This window comes from Manacus vitellinus, unplaced genomic scaffold, assembly GCF_001715985.3.
Source record: "Manacus vitellinus isolate BGI_N305 unplaced genomic scaffold, ASM171598v3 scaffold_8_pilon, whole genome shotgun sequence".
In the NCBI taxonomy this organism is placed as follows: Eukaryota; Metazoa; Chordata; class Aves; order Passeriformes; family Pipridae; genus Manacus; species Manacus vitellinus.
The window spans coordinates 15,548,568-15,561,538 of NW_021940864.1; the positions used below are offsets into that span (position 1 = coordinate 15,548,568).

Genomic DNA, 12,971 nt, shown 5'->3' on the forward strand with positions numbered 1-12,971 from the left:
TTTCCAAATGCACAATTGGAAAGCCAAACTATTATAATGTAACTTAGGTCAGTGATTGCATAGCACATTTGTCAAATTACAAATAGCAAACATTCAAACACGAGCTGAGGTGAAAAATATGCAAGCAATCCTCAGCTTAATGTGTGTTTTACAGACCATTAATCAAATAATTCCTAACAACAAATATGTAAGTCAAAAATCAGCTGATGACTAGATGAAAGAAGGGACTAAAATATTTTTAAAGAAAACAAGTCCCTTCCTCACTTCACATGTTCACTCCACATGATTTGCTACTTGAAAAGCTTGCCCTCAACATCCTAGCATATATCATTATTGCTGGTAAAACCATCTGCTTACAAGATAATTAATAGCAACACAGCAAAATCCTCACAGAGAAAAAGCTCTATCATCTGACAGTGTGACATAGGTTGGGAGGGGAAGCAATAGCACTGAATTTATAGCCACTTCCAGTAACAATGATAAGAAGGTTACAATTATCTGTGTTTGATAGTAACTATCACATGCTGGTACAAATTCATTTAAGAGAAAGTTATAGCTTATTTTGTGCTGACTCACAGTCCTTACTGGGAAGGATTACACTGCTGTACCTACAGCTTTAATGTTTGGCATTCACTCTTGGCATCTGCTGTTGGTCTGTTAGAAATCATGAAGCCATGTAACTTTGTTATAGAGATATTAATGACATGTTAAACTCACAGTATCATTCTTCATGCGGTCCACCAGTTTTCTAACCTGTTGAGGAACATCCCTAAAAATAAAAGTAAAATCACAAAAGTAAAATAATGAAAATAAAAAAGGAATCCTGCATAGACAGCAGGGCAAGGAGGAAAGCTGATGAATGGACAACCCTCATATAATGGCTAAAAACGCCTGAGAAAGTTGAATTCTCATTGATTGAAATATATGATACCCAAAATAGGCTATATTTTGAGACAGTGATGGGAAAAGAAAAAAAAAAAGATATAATAATTAGCATCCAACAGGCACTCGACCACTTTGCAAATGCTGCATAGTTACACCTTTACAAGCTATACAGGAAATGCACTTTTCTCCTTCCCAGCATCACACAGTACATATATCACTGAAACATCTGTGCATATATCAATGTTATTATAAGGCCTCAAGCCACTGAAATTTGTCTTATAAGAAGCATTTCCAATGGAAAAAAAATAGGATAAAAATTGCACTGAGGACTGAGCATAGTGATCTCTAGTTAATTCCCAGCTCTGCCAGACGAGGAATTAAACAATCCACAATTTTCTCTTAGTGTCTTTACACAAACTCTTGGTCCTGCTGACAAGAGCATTTGAATATACCTCCTATAAAATGGGGGTATCTTTTCTCTGACTCATAACAGGACAGGGATGTGAAGCTTAATGATCAGTGCCTGTAAAGTGCTTTGTCTTTCTTGGTTGAAAATACTGGAGAAAGTATTGCTTTTGTTGCTAATTTATTTGACATAGATTAGAAACACTGCAAAGTGCTCATCACATTTCTTGGCCTTCATGCCAGAGCTGGGCTAAAGAAACCTCTTTGGGTTCGCCTATCTGACTTATTATGCTCCTGCTAAAGTCCAGGATTTGGGCCTTTTTTAGTCACAAAAGAGTTTTATAGGAAAAAAATCAAATTTCCAGTAAAGTTAAAAGAGTTTTCCTCTTACTCTGCACGAGCTCCTGCCACAGCTTGGTTGAGTGCAGCATTTTCTGAATTCTGCGTTCCAGTGCCAGTGGAATACCCTATCAAGGATGGGTTGAACTCACGAAGAATATCTGCAGAAAAGACAGCACCCTGTAATGTTGCTTCCTGCAGCAGGTAGCAAATGAGGCTATAAAGATTAGACCTTAGCATAAGACCATTAAAAAGCTTTAGGAGAAACCTTAAAAAAAACCACACAGACATCTTTAAGTATAACAAACATGGAGATTCATCACCATACAACTATTTCCCAGCCTTCAAGGTCTCTGAATTTCATGAATTTAGATATCTGATCACCTAACACAATCATCTTGGCTAGCAATGCCATTTTGCCTGGTAAGTGAGGCTGGGTAACCCTACACTCAAGCAGGAGATTCTCATGCCATCATGCTCTAACTGCAAATGGTTTGGAATCAAATCCCTTAGCCCAATCTCCCCAGATGTATTAACCCCAAAGACCCCAGATTCCCTTCTAGATCTTAGGTTACAAACCAGCCTTACAAACACCTCCAATCTAAAATGTCCTGACCTTTAAAAAGCATGTAAAATCTGATCTTGTAATGTGATTCTGCTCCTGCCTGAAACAACTTTCCCATACAGTCAAAATAGTTTCTTTAGGCTATGCGCTAAGATTTTTGTTTCATTGACCCCAAACATATATTAGACAGAAGAATACTGAAGCAACCAAACCCTAGGAATTACAAAATATATAGTTAAGTCATGCACAGCATACTATAGTCTGGTTGTTATGCAACTTTTACTCAGCATTGGACATTAAACACAAAGGGATTGGTTGTGTCATGCTACAAATTGTAACTCTTTTCTGTGTCTCCTTTTATAACAGCAGGTGTTTTAATAATAAACAGCTCCAGATATTTATCAAATTTATGGAGAAAGTCACTTACTTGCTAGTGTCGTGACCGTGCTTATGTTTTCATTTCCTCCAACACTGTTAAAAAGAACAGGAAAAAAAGTGTTCCAAGGTAGGATGGACTCGGTAAGGCGGCGGGCTAGGTAAGAGATCGCCCCCTTTTGGGGGTTCTGCACATGTACACAGCACACTCTCGTGGTTGTGCTAAGCCGAAGCAGCTCCTGGTGCGCGCACCCAGTGGGTCAAGACACCAGAGACATCAGAGACACTGTCATCATCATGACAACCATATTAGCAGCCCTGTACACTAGCTGTCCTCTCAGCTCTTTCATGTATTTTGGCATATGTTCAAACCTAGCTGAAAGAAATTATTTATTTTTTTTTAAACTGCTCTCTTTGCTGTTGTTGTACCTATTAAAATATTTATTACTTCTACTTTCAGTTAACAAAACTTTTGTGCCCATAACAAAAAGTTCTGGCAGCATATATTTCAGAGTGATAAGTATAATCAACACCTTTGCCTCCCCTTGCCCTGTTTTGACTCAGCTGGAAGAATACTACTAGACTGGTAATATTCATCATTAGGTCTTTGTGCTCTTTGCTCTCCTTCATGCTGTAGAATAGAATATACTAGTACACAATTTTTCCCCAAAAATTTCAGTATATTACTATTAAAGATCAAAACATACGATGTTTGACTTAGAACACCTCTATAGTATCCCTTTAATCTGAAATAGAATATTTTGAAGTGCACTAGAACAATCCCTGAAAGTGTTTAAGGTCGGGTTGGATGGGGCTCTGGGCAACCCAGTCTCATGAAAACTGTCCCTGTCCATGGCATGAGGGTTGGAACTAGATGATCTTTAAGGTCACTGTTTAAACTTCTAGAGCTGCAGTGGTTTAGGTTGGTAAGAAATGATGAACAGAAAACAGCCTGATAGGTTTGGTGTTAAATCTTACAGTTGCAAAATAACAAATGAACGATTGCCTTTCTTCAGAGTGTCTTTTTGACACATTTAACAACATGCTGCTTATGTAAAAGTCTTTGACTCATAAAAGTATTGACTCATAATTAAACTGTCCTGCATAATGTAAGCAATACTGGGAAAGGGTCAAGAAAATAAATATTGTGTACAAAGCAGCAGTAAAAAAAGATCCCATTTGGCTTTTTGTAGACCACTAATTTTAAATGAGACAAATGGGTGCTGTGGGCCACACTGGGCAAGAGCAGACAGGATATAGAAAGAGAAGGGACAGAAACACAGAATGAGCAAGTGGTGCAATGGCACTGGGGTCTGAAGTCCCCTTTGCAATAGCTACAATTCTGAGAGGAGAAAAAACCATCTTAACAAAGATCCCGGGTCTACTCCAGCCATGCTACATTGTACTCTAGATAGCCACTACTTTGAATATTTTATTTATCATGACTAACAGCACAGCCCTGTGTCTCCACACAAAATGTGAAGTCAAATTCGTTCTCTGCAAGCCTCCATTTGGTACAAAAACCAACTATACAAATCAAACCATAAGAAAACGGATTTCCTCCCACTGTGGGGAAATTCCTATGACTCACCTCCAAGAAAGACCTCGGTACTGAACCAGGACATTCAGAACATCATGGGGTCGGGATGCTGCCCCATTAGCTGCCTGGAAGCAGAAGAGGAGTTCATCTTCAGAAAATAAACTTTGCTACAGTAACTAGTTCTCTCACTGATCGTAGTGAAAAGAATTAAAAAGCATATTAACCAAGCAAGCTACATCATCCTCCCAAAATAGAACAGATCCTTGTTTTCAAGATCAAGGGCTTAGGGTATTTTATTCACTCTATTTCAGTGAATTACTCTCTTCTATCAACTTTGTGATTAGATCAAATGGGGAAAAATTGGTAGAGAATGTTCAAAATATTCATATAATTCTAAACTTACATAAGGAAGAAACAAGATAGCAATGGTTCTAAATGAATAATTTATTAAATGTTCCTCACAATAAAAAGTGGTATAGTGATTTTACGTCTTCCCTCTCCCAGTTTCCCCAAGAGAGAAGACTACACAGATTTAATGTGATAATTAGCACAGAACACATAAGAAACATGAATTATAATATGAGCAGAGAAGCAGTCATCACTAATTGGAGAATCACATCCAGTCTAGGGGTAAAAGGTTTACATAGTTCCAGGAATAATCTTAAAAAAAAAAATCTCAAGGTAAGTTACACTTGACACACCTGATGTTCTAATGCAATTTTACTCAAATATTTAGTTAGCATAAATTACTACGGCTTTATAGGCTTTGATATTATCACATAAATATTTATCACATCATATAGATACACAGATATACACAAGTAGCTGCAGAACTTTTTCTTTCTGTTCATGCTGCTTACTAACAGGTTTCAAGGCCAATACCTTGGGAGTCACCTAGAATCTATAAACGAGAGCAGTCGTTGTAAGTCCACTCTAGCAGACTGGTTTTGCCACTGCACAATCTAGTCTTGCATCTCTTCCTTGTGTGGCACTCTTGTGGACTTTAACTGGGAACTGTGCACTCAGATTAGACTCGTAATCTGATCACCTATCAGCCAGCCAAGGTGGAGTATGGAAAAGATGATATGAAAAACGTGTTTGGCTCAATAGAGTGTAACAGAATGTATTCTGTTTCCTGTGTTAAAAATTCAGAAATTTTTTTCATTACTAGTTTTATTGATGGTTATCCAGTGATCTTTACTTACTGTGAGTGAATCTCCCAGTGCAGCAATCACCTGGATATCTGCCGGTTTCAAATTATGAACTAACAAATAAAAAACAAAGGGTGTAAGGGAAAAAGGAAAGAAAGAAAACTTCAAATTGTGATGGTTATAAGAAGTTTTCCTCAGGATAAGCATAATAAAGCATTGTAAAGACAGCATTTTTAACATTAATGTCAGCATTAACTCGGAATCACAGACACTGATAGGCATCAAACCAGAAATGATTCTTGGTATCACATCTGGGCTGTAGCTACGGTGACAAAGGAGACAGAAAGGTTTCAGTCTTGCATCTGTTACTTAGATTCCTTTTAGCTGGCAAAAATTGCTGAAAAGCAGGTGCAGCTCTGGTGCCAGCACAGAACGGATATCTGGGGACCATTACAGATTCTCAGGTAAGACAAAACTGACTCAAGGACAGAACTCCATGTGGCTTTTTCCATCTCAGAGTGCACTAACAAGAGCCCCTACAGTTTTACCACTCTGCAAATGAAGGACTTGACTGCCTCCTGTCTTTTCCACTGTCACTTCTTTGTTTGTACATGGAAAGTGTAGTTGCATAAGCTCTCACAATCCTTGAGGGAGAACTTGCATCTTGCTATACAATTACTGACATTGTTCCGAAAAGGATCTTAAAAGTCACAGTCAACAGAGACCACTATTCCAAAGACAAGAATTCCTCTCCTGACTGGACAGGAACCCAGTTCCTGTTGTCCCTCTATCATCAAGTGAAGTAGCCCTATGATAAAAATGCATAGGACTTTACCTGAAACCGGAATCGTATCAGAGGGATCCCAGTCAGTACAGGGAATATTTGTTCCATAACTTCTCTCCTGCAAAGACAGACAGGGCAAGATTTCACATCAGTCTCACTATACTCCGGTCGTGATAAACCATTTACGTGTCAGACCATTAAATTAATGAAATTCCCACGTACTTTGTATACAACTACCCAGCTCATCCTGTCCTCAGTCTGTGCTTTTTGAAGGCAGACACAAGTTCAGCCTGCTCAGAACTTGTATGGCCTTACTAACACAGCACAGCCAGTTGTTTCAAATTCTGTGCCATGCTGTGCTGAGCTATGCAACATTTTGTGTGCCCATACTCTGAACATCTTGTTGCAAGAAAGTGTTTGAATATCCCAGCACGAAACTGTACCTTTGCCAGCAGGTCATGAGCCTGCCTTCTCTGTATGCAGCCCTGTATGTGCGGCCAGGGATTTGCCTCCTGGCTCTTGGGTTGAGCCTACTGAGAGAAACACTCCCAAGGTCTACTGTTAGTGAAGGCTGACCATCAGTATACCAGAGGAAACCATCAAATAAGACCCAAAGATACATTTTTGCTCCAAATTTCTCAGCAGAACTCCTTACATAGGCTAACTTGCCTAAGGAAAAGATGCTTGTGTGTCTTGTCCCATTGTTCTGCTTTGGGGTTTTAATTTTTTATTAACTACCGCTAACCAAATAACCACAAACACAACAATGGTGCTTCTTGCCTCCTTAACACCTCCCACACTACAGCTACTTTCAAAAATCAGAGTGGTAGGTACCACTGCCCTGTGGAAAGGTCCATACACCCCAAGCAACTAACAAAACAGATGGCATTATGTTAAAATAAGAGGAAATGTTTATTACAATTCCAATGATGAACAGGCCATTTTGAGTGCAGATATGGTCTAGACACTGTGTTCTGAGGCATTAAAATGAACATTATCTGTAGCTGCTTGGGAACATCAAGTTCTGCTCAGAGTACTACTACTTAAAAAATACAATCATAGCTGTTTTTCTCCACACATCTAATCTGAAACTACCTCAGGAAAAAAAAAAAAAGAAAAATCCATTAGTCTTCACTTTTACTATAGCGTAAATGAGACTAAATCAGACCCACACACTGGTCAGATCTGATCTAGTTTCCTCCATGGTAGGACTAAACAGCTCCATTTCCACTATCTTCTTATCCCAGGGAAAATAACATTATTATGCAGATGTTTAACATAGGTTCTTAACAGTGAAGGCAAAACTTACTTACTTTAGGGTGGCTGAACACATCTACTCTATAAAACCCACCAAGGAGAAAATGTGCTATTAAGCATCTGACTATTTAGTAAAGCATGGAAACAAAGAGTTGGAACCTTGTATTTAGTTTTCCCAGGTAGCACTGTTTATTTAGGCTATAACACACTCTCACCCACCTGCCCCATTCCCTGGAAAACACTCAGTCCATCAGATGCAAACAGTCCTACTGTACCTGAGATGTTTCTTTGGTGTTTGATGTCTTCAGGGAAGATGAATAGTTACTATTTCTATATGTAAACAAATACGGATTTTCCTGCAGAGGGAAGAGAGTATGTTTACCAACACTAGCGGAAACAGAGTCAGCTGATGTTAAAGCATTCTGGCTACATTTTCAAAGAGAAAAAAATAATCTTTACAGTATTAATTTTTGAATGAACATTGCATTAGTGAAGTAAACCAGGTTAGACCTGAAAGTCCCTAGTCGGAAGCCTTGCCCTAGGTATGCTCTAGGCACAGCACCACCTCTTGCCTTAAACCTAATATCAAACAAAACACATAATTCAATTTCCTTGATGTTTTAATTGCTGTTTAGAAGCTTTTGGATGCCAGTAATATTTTATCATTATCCAATTATTAAAGTCAGAGCTTAAATGCAAAAACATTCAAGAACCTCCTCTTTGAACCTGACATGCTCAGATCCTGAAGATATTACTGGATTATTGACAGCTCCAGGAACTAAAATAGGTAAACTTGGCAGCAGAGTCAAATCACAAAAAATCTAGCTTATATAAAATACATGGATTCAATTTTATTGGTGACATATGTTTTAATACTGATAATGCATCTCATACCTGCAATTATTAAATTCAGATTAGCTAGGTATATTTTGAATTAAAAAAACCTGACACAGATGATTTAACTGATTTTTTTTCAAAAGTTCTTGTTTTCAGTTTCATCTGTATAAAATAAAGAGTCTGTGTCAACAAAGTTTAAGAACACTCAGTTTTTAACAGCACAATATCTTGGGCATGTGTGTATTCCCAAGAATTTCAGAAAACAAAAATAATATTTGGAAACTTAGAAATTCTGTAGAGTGAATAAAATCTCAAAATAATATGGAAGCCCTTTTACCTGAGATGGACACTGGACCTGAACAATGTTTGTGACACCATAAGGCTGCTTCTGTCCAACTGGTTGCATCTGGAAAGGGAGAGAACAGGGAAATTGTACACATGCTGTGTGTGGGAGAGAAGGGAGAGCAGCAGCAATGCAAAGGCTCTAATGCCTGGAGTCTTCCATCAGGCTCATATATATATATTTAAACATATATATTTAAAAATTTCTTTTGCTTATGATAAACATTTATCTATGCATAACATATCACATGTATACCTACAAAAGCAAGGAGCTGAAAACAAGGCATCTCATCACATGTGCAGACTGTCCTCCCATCGTCATTAAAACTTCCATCCACACATTAACTCTGCTTTTGGGAATGCTGACCCTGTAAGTGCTGCTCATTTATCCTACCTTCCAGAACTGTTTCATTATCTACATTTTCATACATGTTAGGCAACATCAAAAGATGCACTCCAGCTCCACATAGAGGCTTAATAGCATTTACATTTATTGGCCTTCTTGTAACAAGATGGAAAAGAGATTGTAATGAAAAATTATGGAATGATTCAAAACTCAACACTGACAGCACAAAGGGGTAAATACCACAAAGAATCACTTCACCTGCTCAGGCAGCTTGCTGGGTGCTAATTAAATTGCAATCACACACAGAGGAATTGGCTTAGGGTTTAGATCCCTCAGTGTATGTCTGCTCAGTTTGGCACCACAGCAGCTGCCAGAAGCAGCAGACTACATAATAAACAGGATGGAAAGGACTGGAAAATACAAGAGTAGCAGGCTTGATGTTACTGATACACTCTGGGCAGGAATGTTATATTCTATTTGGGTTGTTGCATCAATGAAAATAATGAGAAAATTCAGAGTTTATATTCTTCTAGAGAAGCATTAAAGAAACAGTCTGTGCTTTACTGTGTATGCGAGAGAGAGAGAGAGAGAGAGGGGGGAATAAAAGGAATAAGAGGAATAAAAGCTATTTAATTACATTCTTGAAAGAAAATATATACTTCCAGCACAGAATCATCCTGCAGAACACGGGTCAGTGGGGGATTTCTTGGCTGGAAATCAATTTCAAACAAGTATTAGACACGTGTATGTTGTTGGGATTTGGGTGACGAGAACAAATTTCTCCAGAAGGCAGTAAGTTCCAGATGGCTCAGACACACTGTTCTTCCAGCAAAGACTGACAGCTCCTGTGCAGCACAGCTGCAAGGTCCTGATTGGGAAATGGCTTGCCAAGTCTGTACTGTGGCCAGACAAAACCTCCCCTGGATTCCAGCACATCTATTGTGCAGGCCGGTTGGTGTGCCAGTCTGCTCTGGTACTGCAGCAGGTTCTAAGTCAGTGTAAATCCCTGAACACAGAAGAGAGGCAGAGGCAGCCTCCTGGTGCTGTTCTCTCCCATCCAGGTCCTTGCCTGGTTTCATTTTCTCTCTTGCTTGCAGGATAGGATTGTTTTGGTTTTTGGTTGTTTGTTACACAAAAGAATGGTAAAAGACATGAAGCTCTTAAAACACATGAAAGGAGCTTTGCCCCAGATATACATCCACTGGTAAAATGGTAGGCATTCACCAAAATTAATCAATCAGCCTCTCTGTGGTAAACATCAAAGCTGTCCAAGTAAACAACCAACCTCCCTCAGCTTTTCCAAGCTGCCCAATGTCATTTAGCTGACTGGTCTCTGGCGTGCTTAGCATATGAATTGCACCGCTCCTGGAGAGCTCAAACTGTTTTGGTAAAATATCCAGCCCTGCCTAGGACAAGCCCGCAGCCCCTGCTAGCTCAGCTTCTTCTCAGACAGGCTGAAGTGCAGCCCTATGGCCAATTGCCACTAGATTTTCAAGATTTTGCCCTTTGGCCAATAAGCAGATATTTATTACAGGAAAGAGGCTGATATCAAGCTGCGAAACAAGGAAGGTAAAGGCACCCTGGCAGAGTGCAGGAAGAGTTTCATTCTGCTGTGTTTCTGCTCCACAAGTCATGATCTTGACTTCCTATCAGTTCCCAAGACTGCATTATGGCTTGGTTTTTCTTTAGTTTTTAAAGAAGTCAGTATAAACTGTTAGCTGGACTTCCCAGTAGAACTGGAGTCACCTTTATCAGGTGAGGACACCTGCCAGTGCTTTTTATGCTGAAAGCATCTTTCGTATCTGCCTTTACATCACAGCAGAATACCATCACAGGCAAACAAGAAATCAACCCACAGACATCCCTTTCTGATGACTGCCAGCTGTACTACAGATATTCCACTAAATCAAAGAGGAGTCAGGAAAACAGACAGGAAAATGAGTTGAGGGGAATGCTGCCATTCGTATTGTCTTCCCTCACACCGGTGGCAAGATGTGGGTTTGCCCCATTTTGCTCTTCCTCCAGATCACCTACGCTGTCTCCTCACTAGAAGAATCACCTCACACTGAAGAAAAACTCTGAAATAAAGCAAATTTGGTATTTGTCTCCTTTATGACAGTGCTCTGGTTCTGGTGGCTCCACAGCAGGCTCACTACTTGAGTCTGGATTACTGCCCTAATGCAACCATCCTTAAAAGCACCACTTCATTTTGCTTATGGTTTTTCATCTCTGCTTTTTCCACAAAATGCTCCTAACAATTAAAGTGACAAGAATAGAGTAACATGCCAAAGGATGGCTTGCTCAAGGACAGAGCACAGGAGGACAAATAAAGTCTATGCAGAAAAAGTTTGGAGACAGAAAAATGAAGCAGAGGGAAAGAGGAAGGCTCTTCTGCTGGCAGAAGATGCAAATAAAAAAATGTCACCTGAAGGGACAGAAAGAATTTGTTGCAATCTTAGTATAAGAATTTGAGAGGGCAGAAAACCAGGACTGAGTTGACTGACTATGTCTGCACAAGTTATTGAACTTCAGAAGATAAATCCTGGCCCTCTCCCCTTCTACAGAGCCTGGATTTGGCGGAGCTAACACACTTGTTTCAGATGGGGATGATACTTTCACAACTCCTTATAAAGACTATTCAAGATGCCTAGTATTGGATTCTGCATGAATTGAAATCTAAAAGCTGGACAGAAAGAGGTCATAAGGAAAAAAAGAAAAAATATGCTATAGTCTAGACTTGGGGAAAAAAATGAAAGCAAAGCCCATTAGAAGCACCTGAAGTCTGCTAATTGCAGTCTGGTAACAGAAAGGGACATGACTCAAAGTCAGATGTCAGCTTACCACTGATAAGCCCTGATCTGTTGTCACATTTAGATGGATCTTAGAATCCAACACAGAATTCAACTGGCCCCAAACAATTCCTGCTCGAGAGGCACAAAATGGGCTGGCAAACTGGTGGCATTGTGGTGCCTTTCCAGCCAGAATCATTCCTTTTCTGGTCTAGCTGAAAATATATTCAGCATTTCATTTCAAAAATCTGCTGATGGAAAAACCATGCTAAGCAGATGTAAAGGACCACTTTTCACAGCAAACTGAATGTTCATACTTAGAGTGGATTGCTCCCAACTAGCTTCAATATTTACGACGGTTAGTATCTGAGGATATGCCATTGCTTTCTAGTGTCCTATAGGTCATGTTTGGGTGACTGTAGTTGTGTGATCCAGATAAATATCTCCAATGCTGATGTGGACAGACATAGGCAGGTGAAGTAACTCAGTTTCTTTACAGAGAACTGCCAGAAACGGAGAAAATGTTTAATTGACACTTCAGGAACCTCACCTTCAGCATTTGCTTTGCTCATTCAACTAGTAAAACTAATTGCCTAGTGGGACTAAGGTAGAACAACAATAAAGGTGCCAATATGCATCTATCATGAATCTATTTTATGATAGAAGAACTGAGGTAAGAACTTTGACATTATCACAAAGAATATCACAGATAACAGCAAAGGAGATAACTGGAGCCAGCGTGGGTGTTCCAAGGCCTCCTACTAACTAACTAAAGTCATATTAACTTTAACTATAAGATAACATCTTTTATTAAAGTGACTACCATTTTTCTAGATATATCATCTGGTTGAATAGAAGCCTCTTCCTGCAAATCCTGATTCTTCAATTGATCAGGGCTACAACAGCATTACTACTGCTAGAATTAGCATAAAAGGAAACAAGAACTTGCCAAACTGCAAGAATTTATTTTTAAACGTGTTTTACTAAAAGGCAGTTGCAGTACAGTCTTTTTCCTTCATGCTTAGTATAATTTAGACAGACACAAGAATAGCAGCAGCTCTCAGAATAAAATCTTATTACACGTGGACTGCAAAACAAGCAAAAAGTCTTTTATATTTAATCAAGCTTAATTGACCATTATAGATTCTTTTTAATAAAAAAGAGATGTGTTATAAATTTATTAGAAAAAAAGCTTAAAATGTTGAACCTTTCGAAGAAGGAATAGAAAGATCAATATCTTATCCAAAACAACTGATATCAGGGCATATACACTAAGCAACGATATCTTCCTTTGGTCTGCTGAGTTCAACTCCAAATGCCTGCCTTTTTGTCTCATTCACATTGAAAAGCAATGCA

The 12,971-nt window shown here is 39.0% G+C and overlaps 1 protein-coding gene across 1 annotated transcript in view; it reads right to left on the bottom strand.

Moving 5' to 3' along the window:
• The window catches only part of PLB1 (phospholipase B1), a 70,190-nt gene that overhangs the window by 47,858 nt on the left and 9,361 nt on the right, over positions 1-12,971 (bottom strand). Inside the window, exons 9-16 of the mRNA XM_018085052.2 lie at positions 8,476-8,544; positions 7,577-7,657; positions 6,096-6,162; positions 5,315-5,373; positions 4,161-4,234; positions 2,622-2,665; positions 1,682-1,790; positions 718-769 (exon numbers count right to left, since the gene is read on the bottom strand). Of these exons, the coding sequence (XP_017940541.2) occupies positions 718-769; positions 1,682-1,790; positions 2,622-2,665; positions 4,161-4,234; positions 5,315-5,373; positions 6,096-6,162; positions 7,577-7,657; positions 8,476-8,544 (555 nt within the window). The remainder of the gene's footprint in view (positions 1-717; positions 770-1,681; positions 1,791-2,621; positions 2,666-4,160; positions 4,235-5,314; positions 5,374-6,095; positions 6,163-7,576; positions 7,658-8,475; positions 8,545-12,971) is intronic.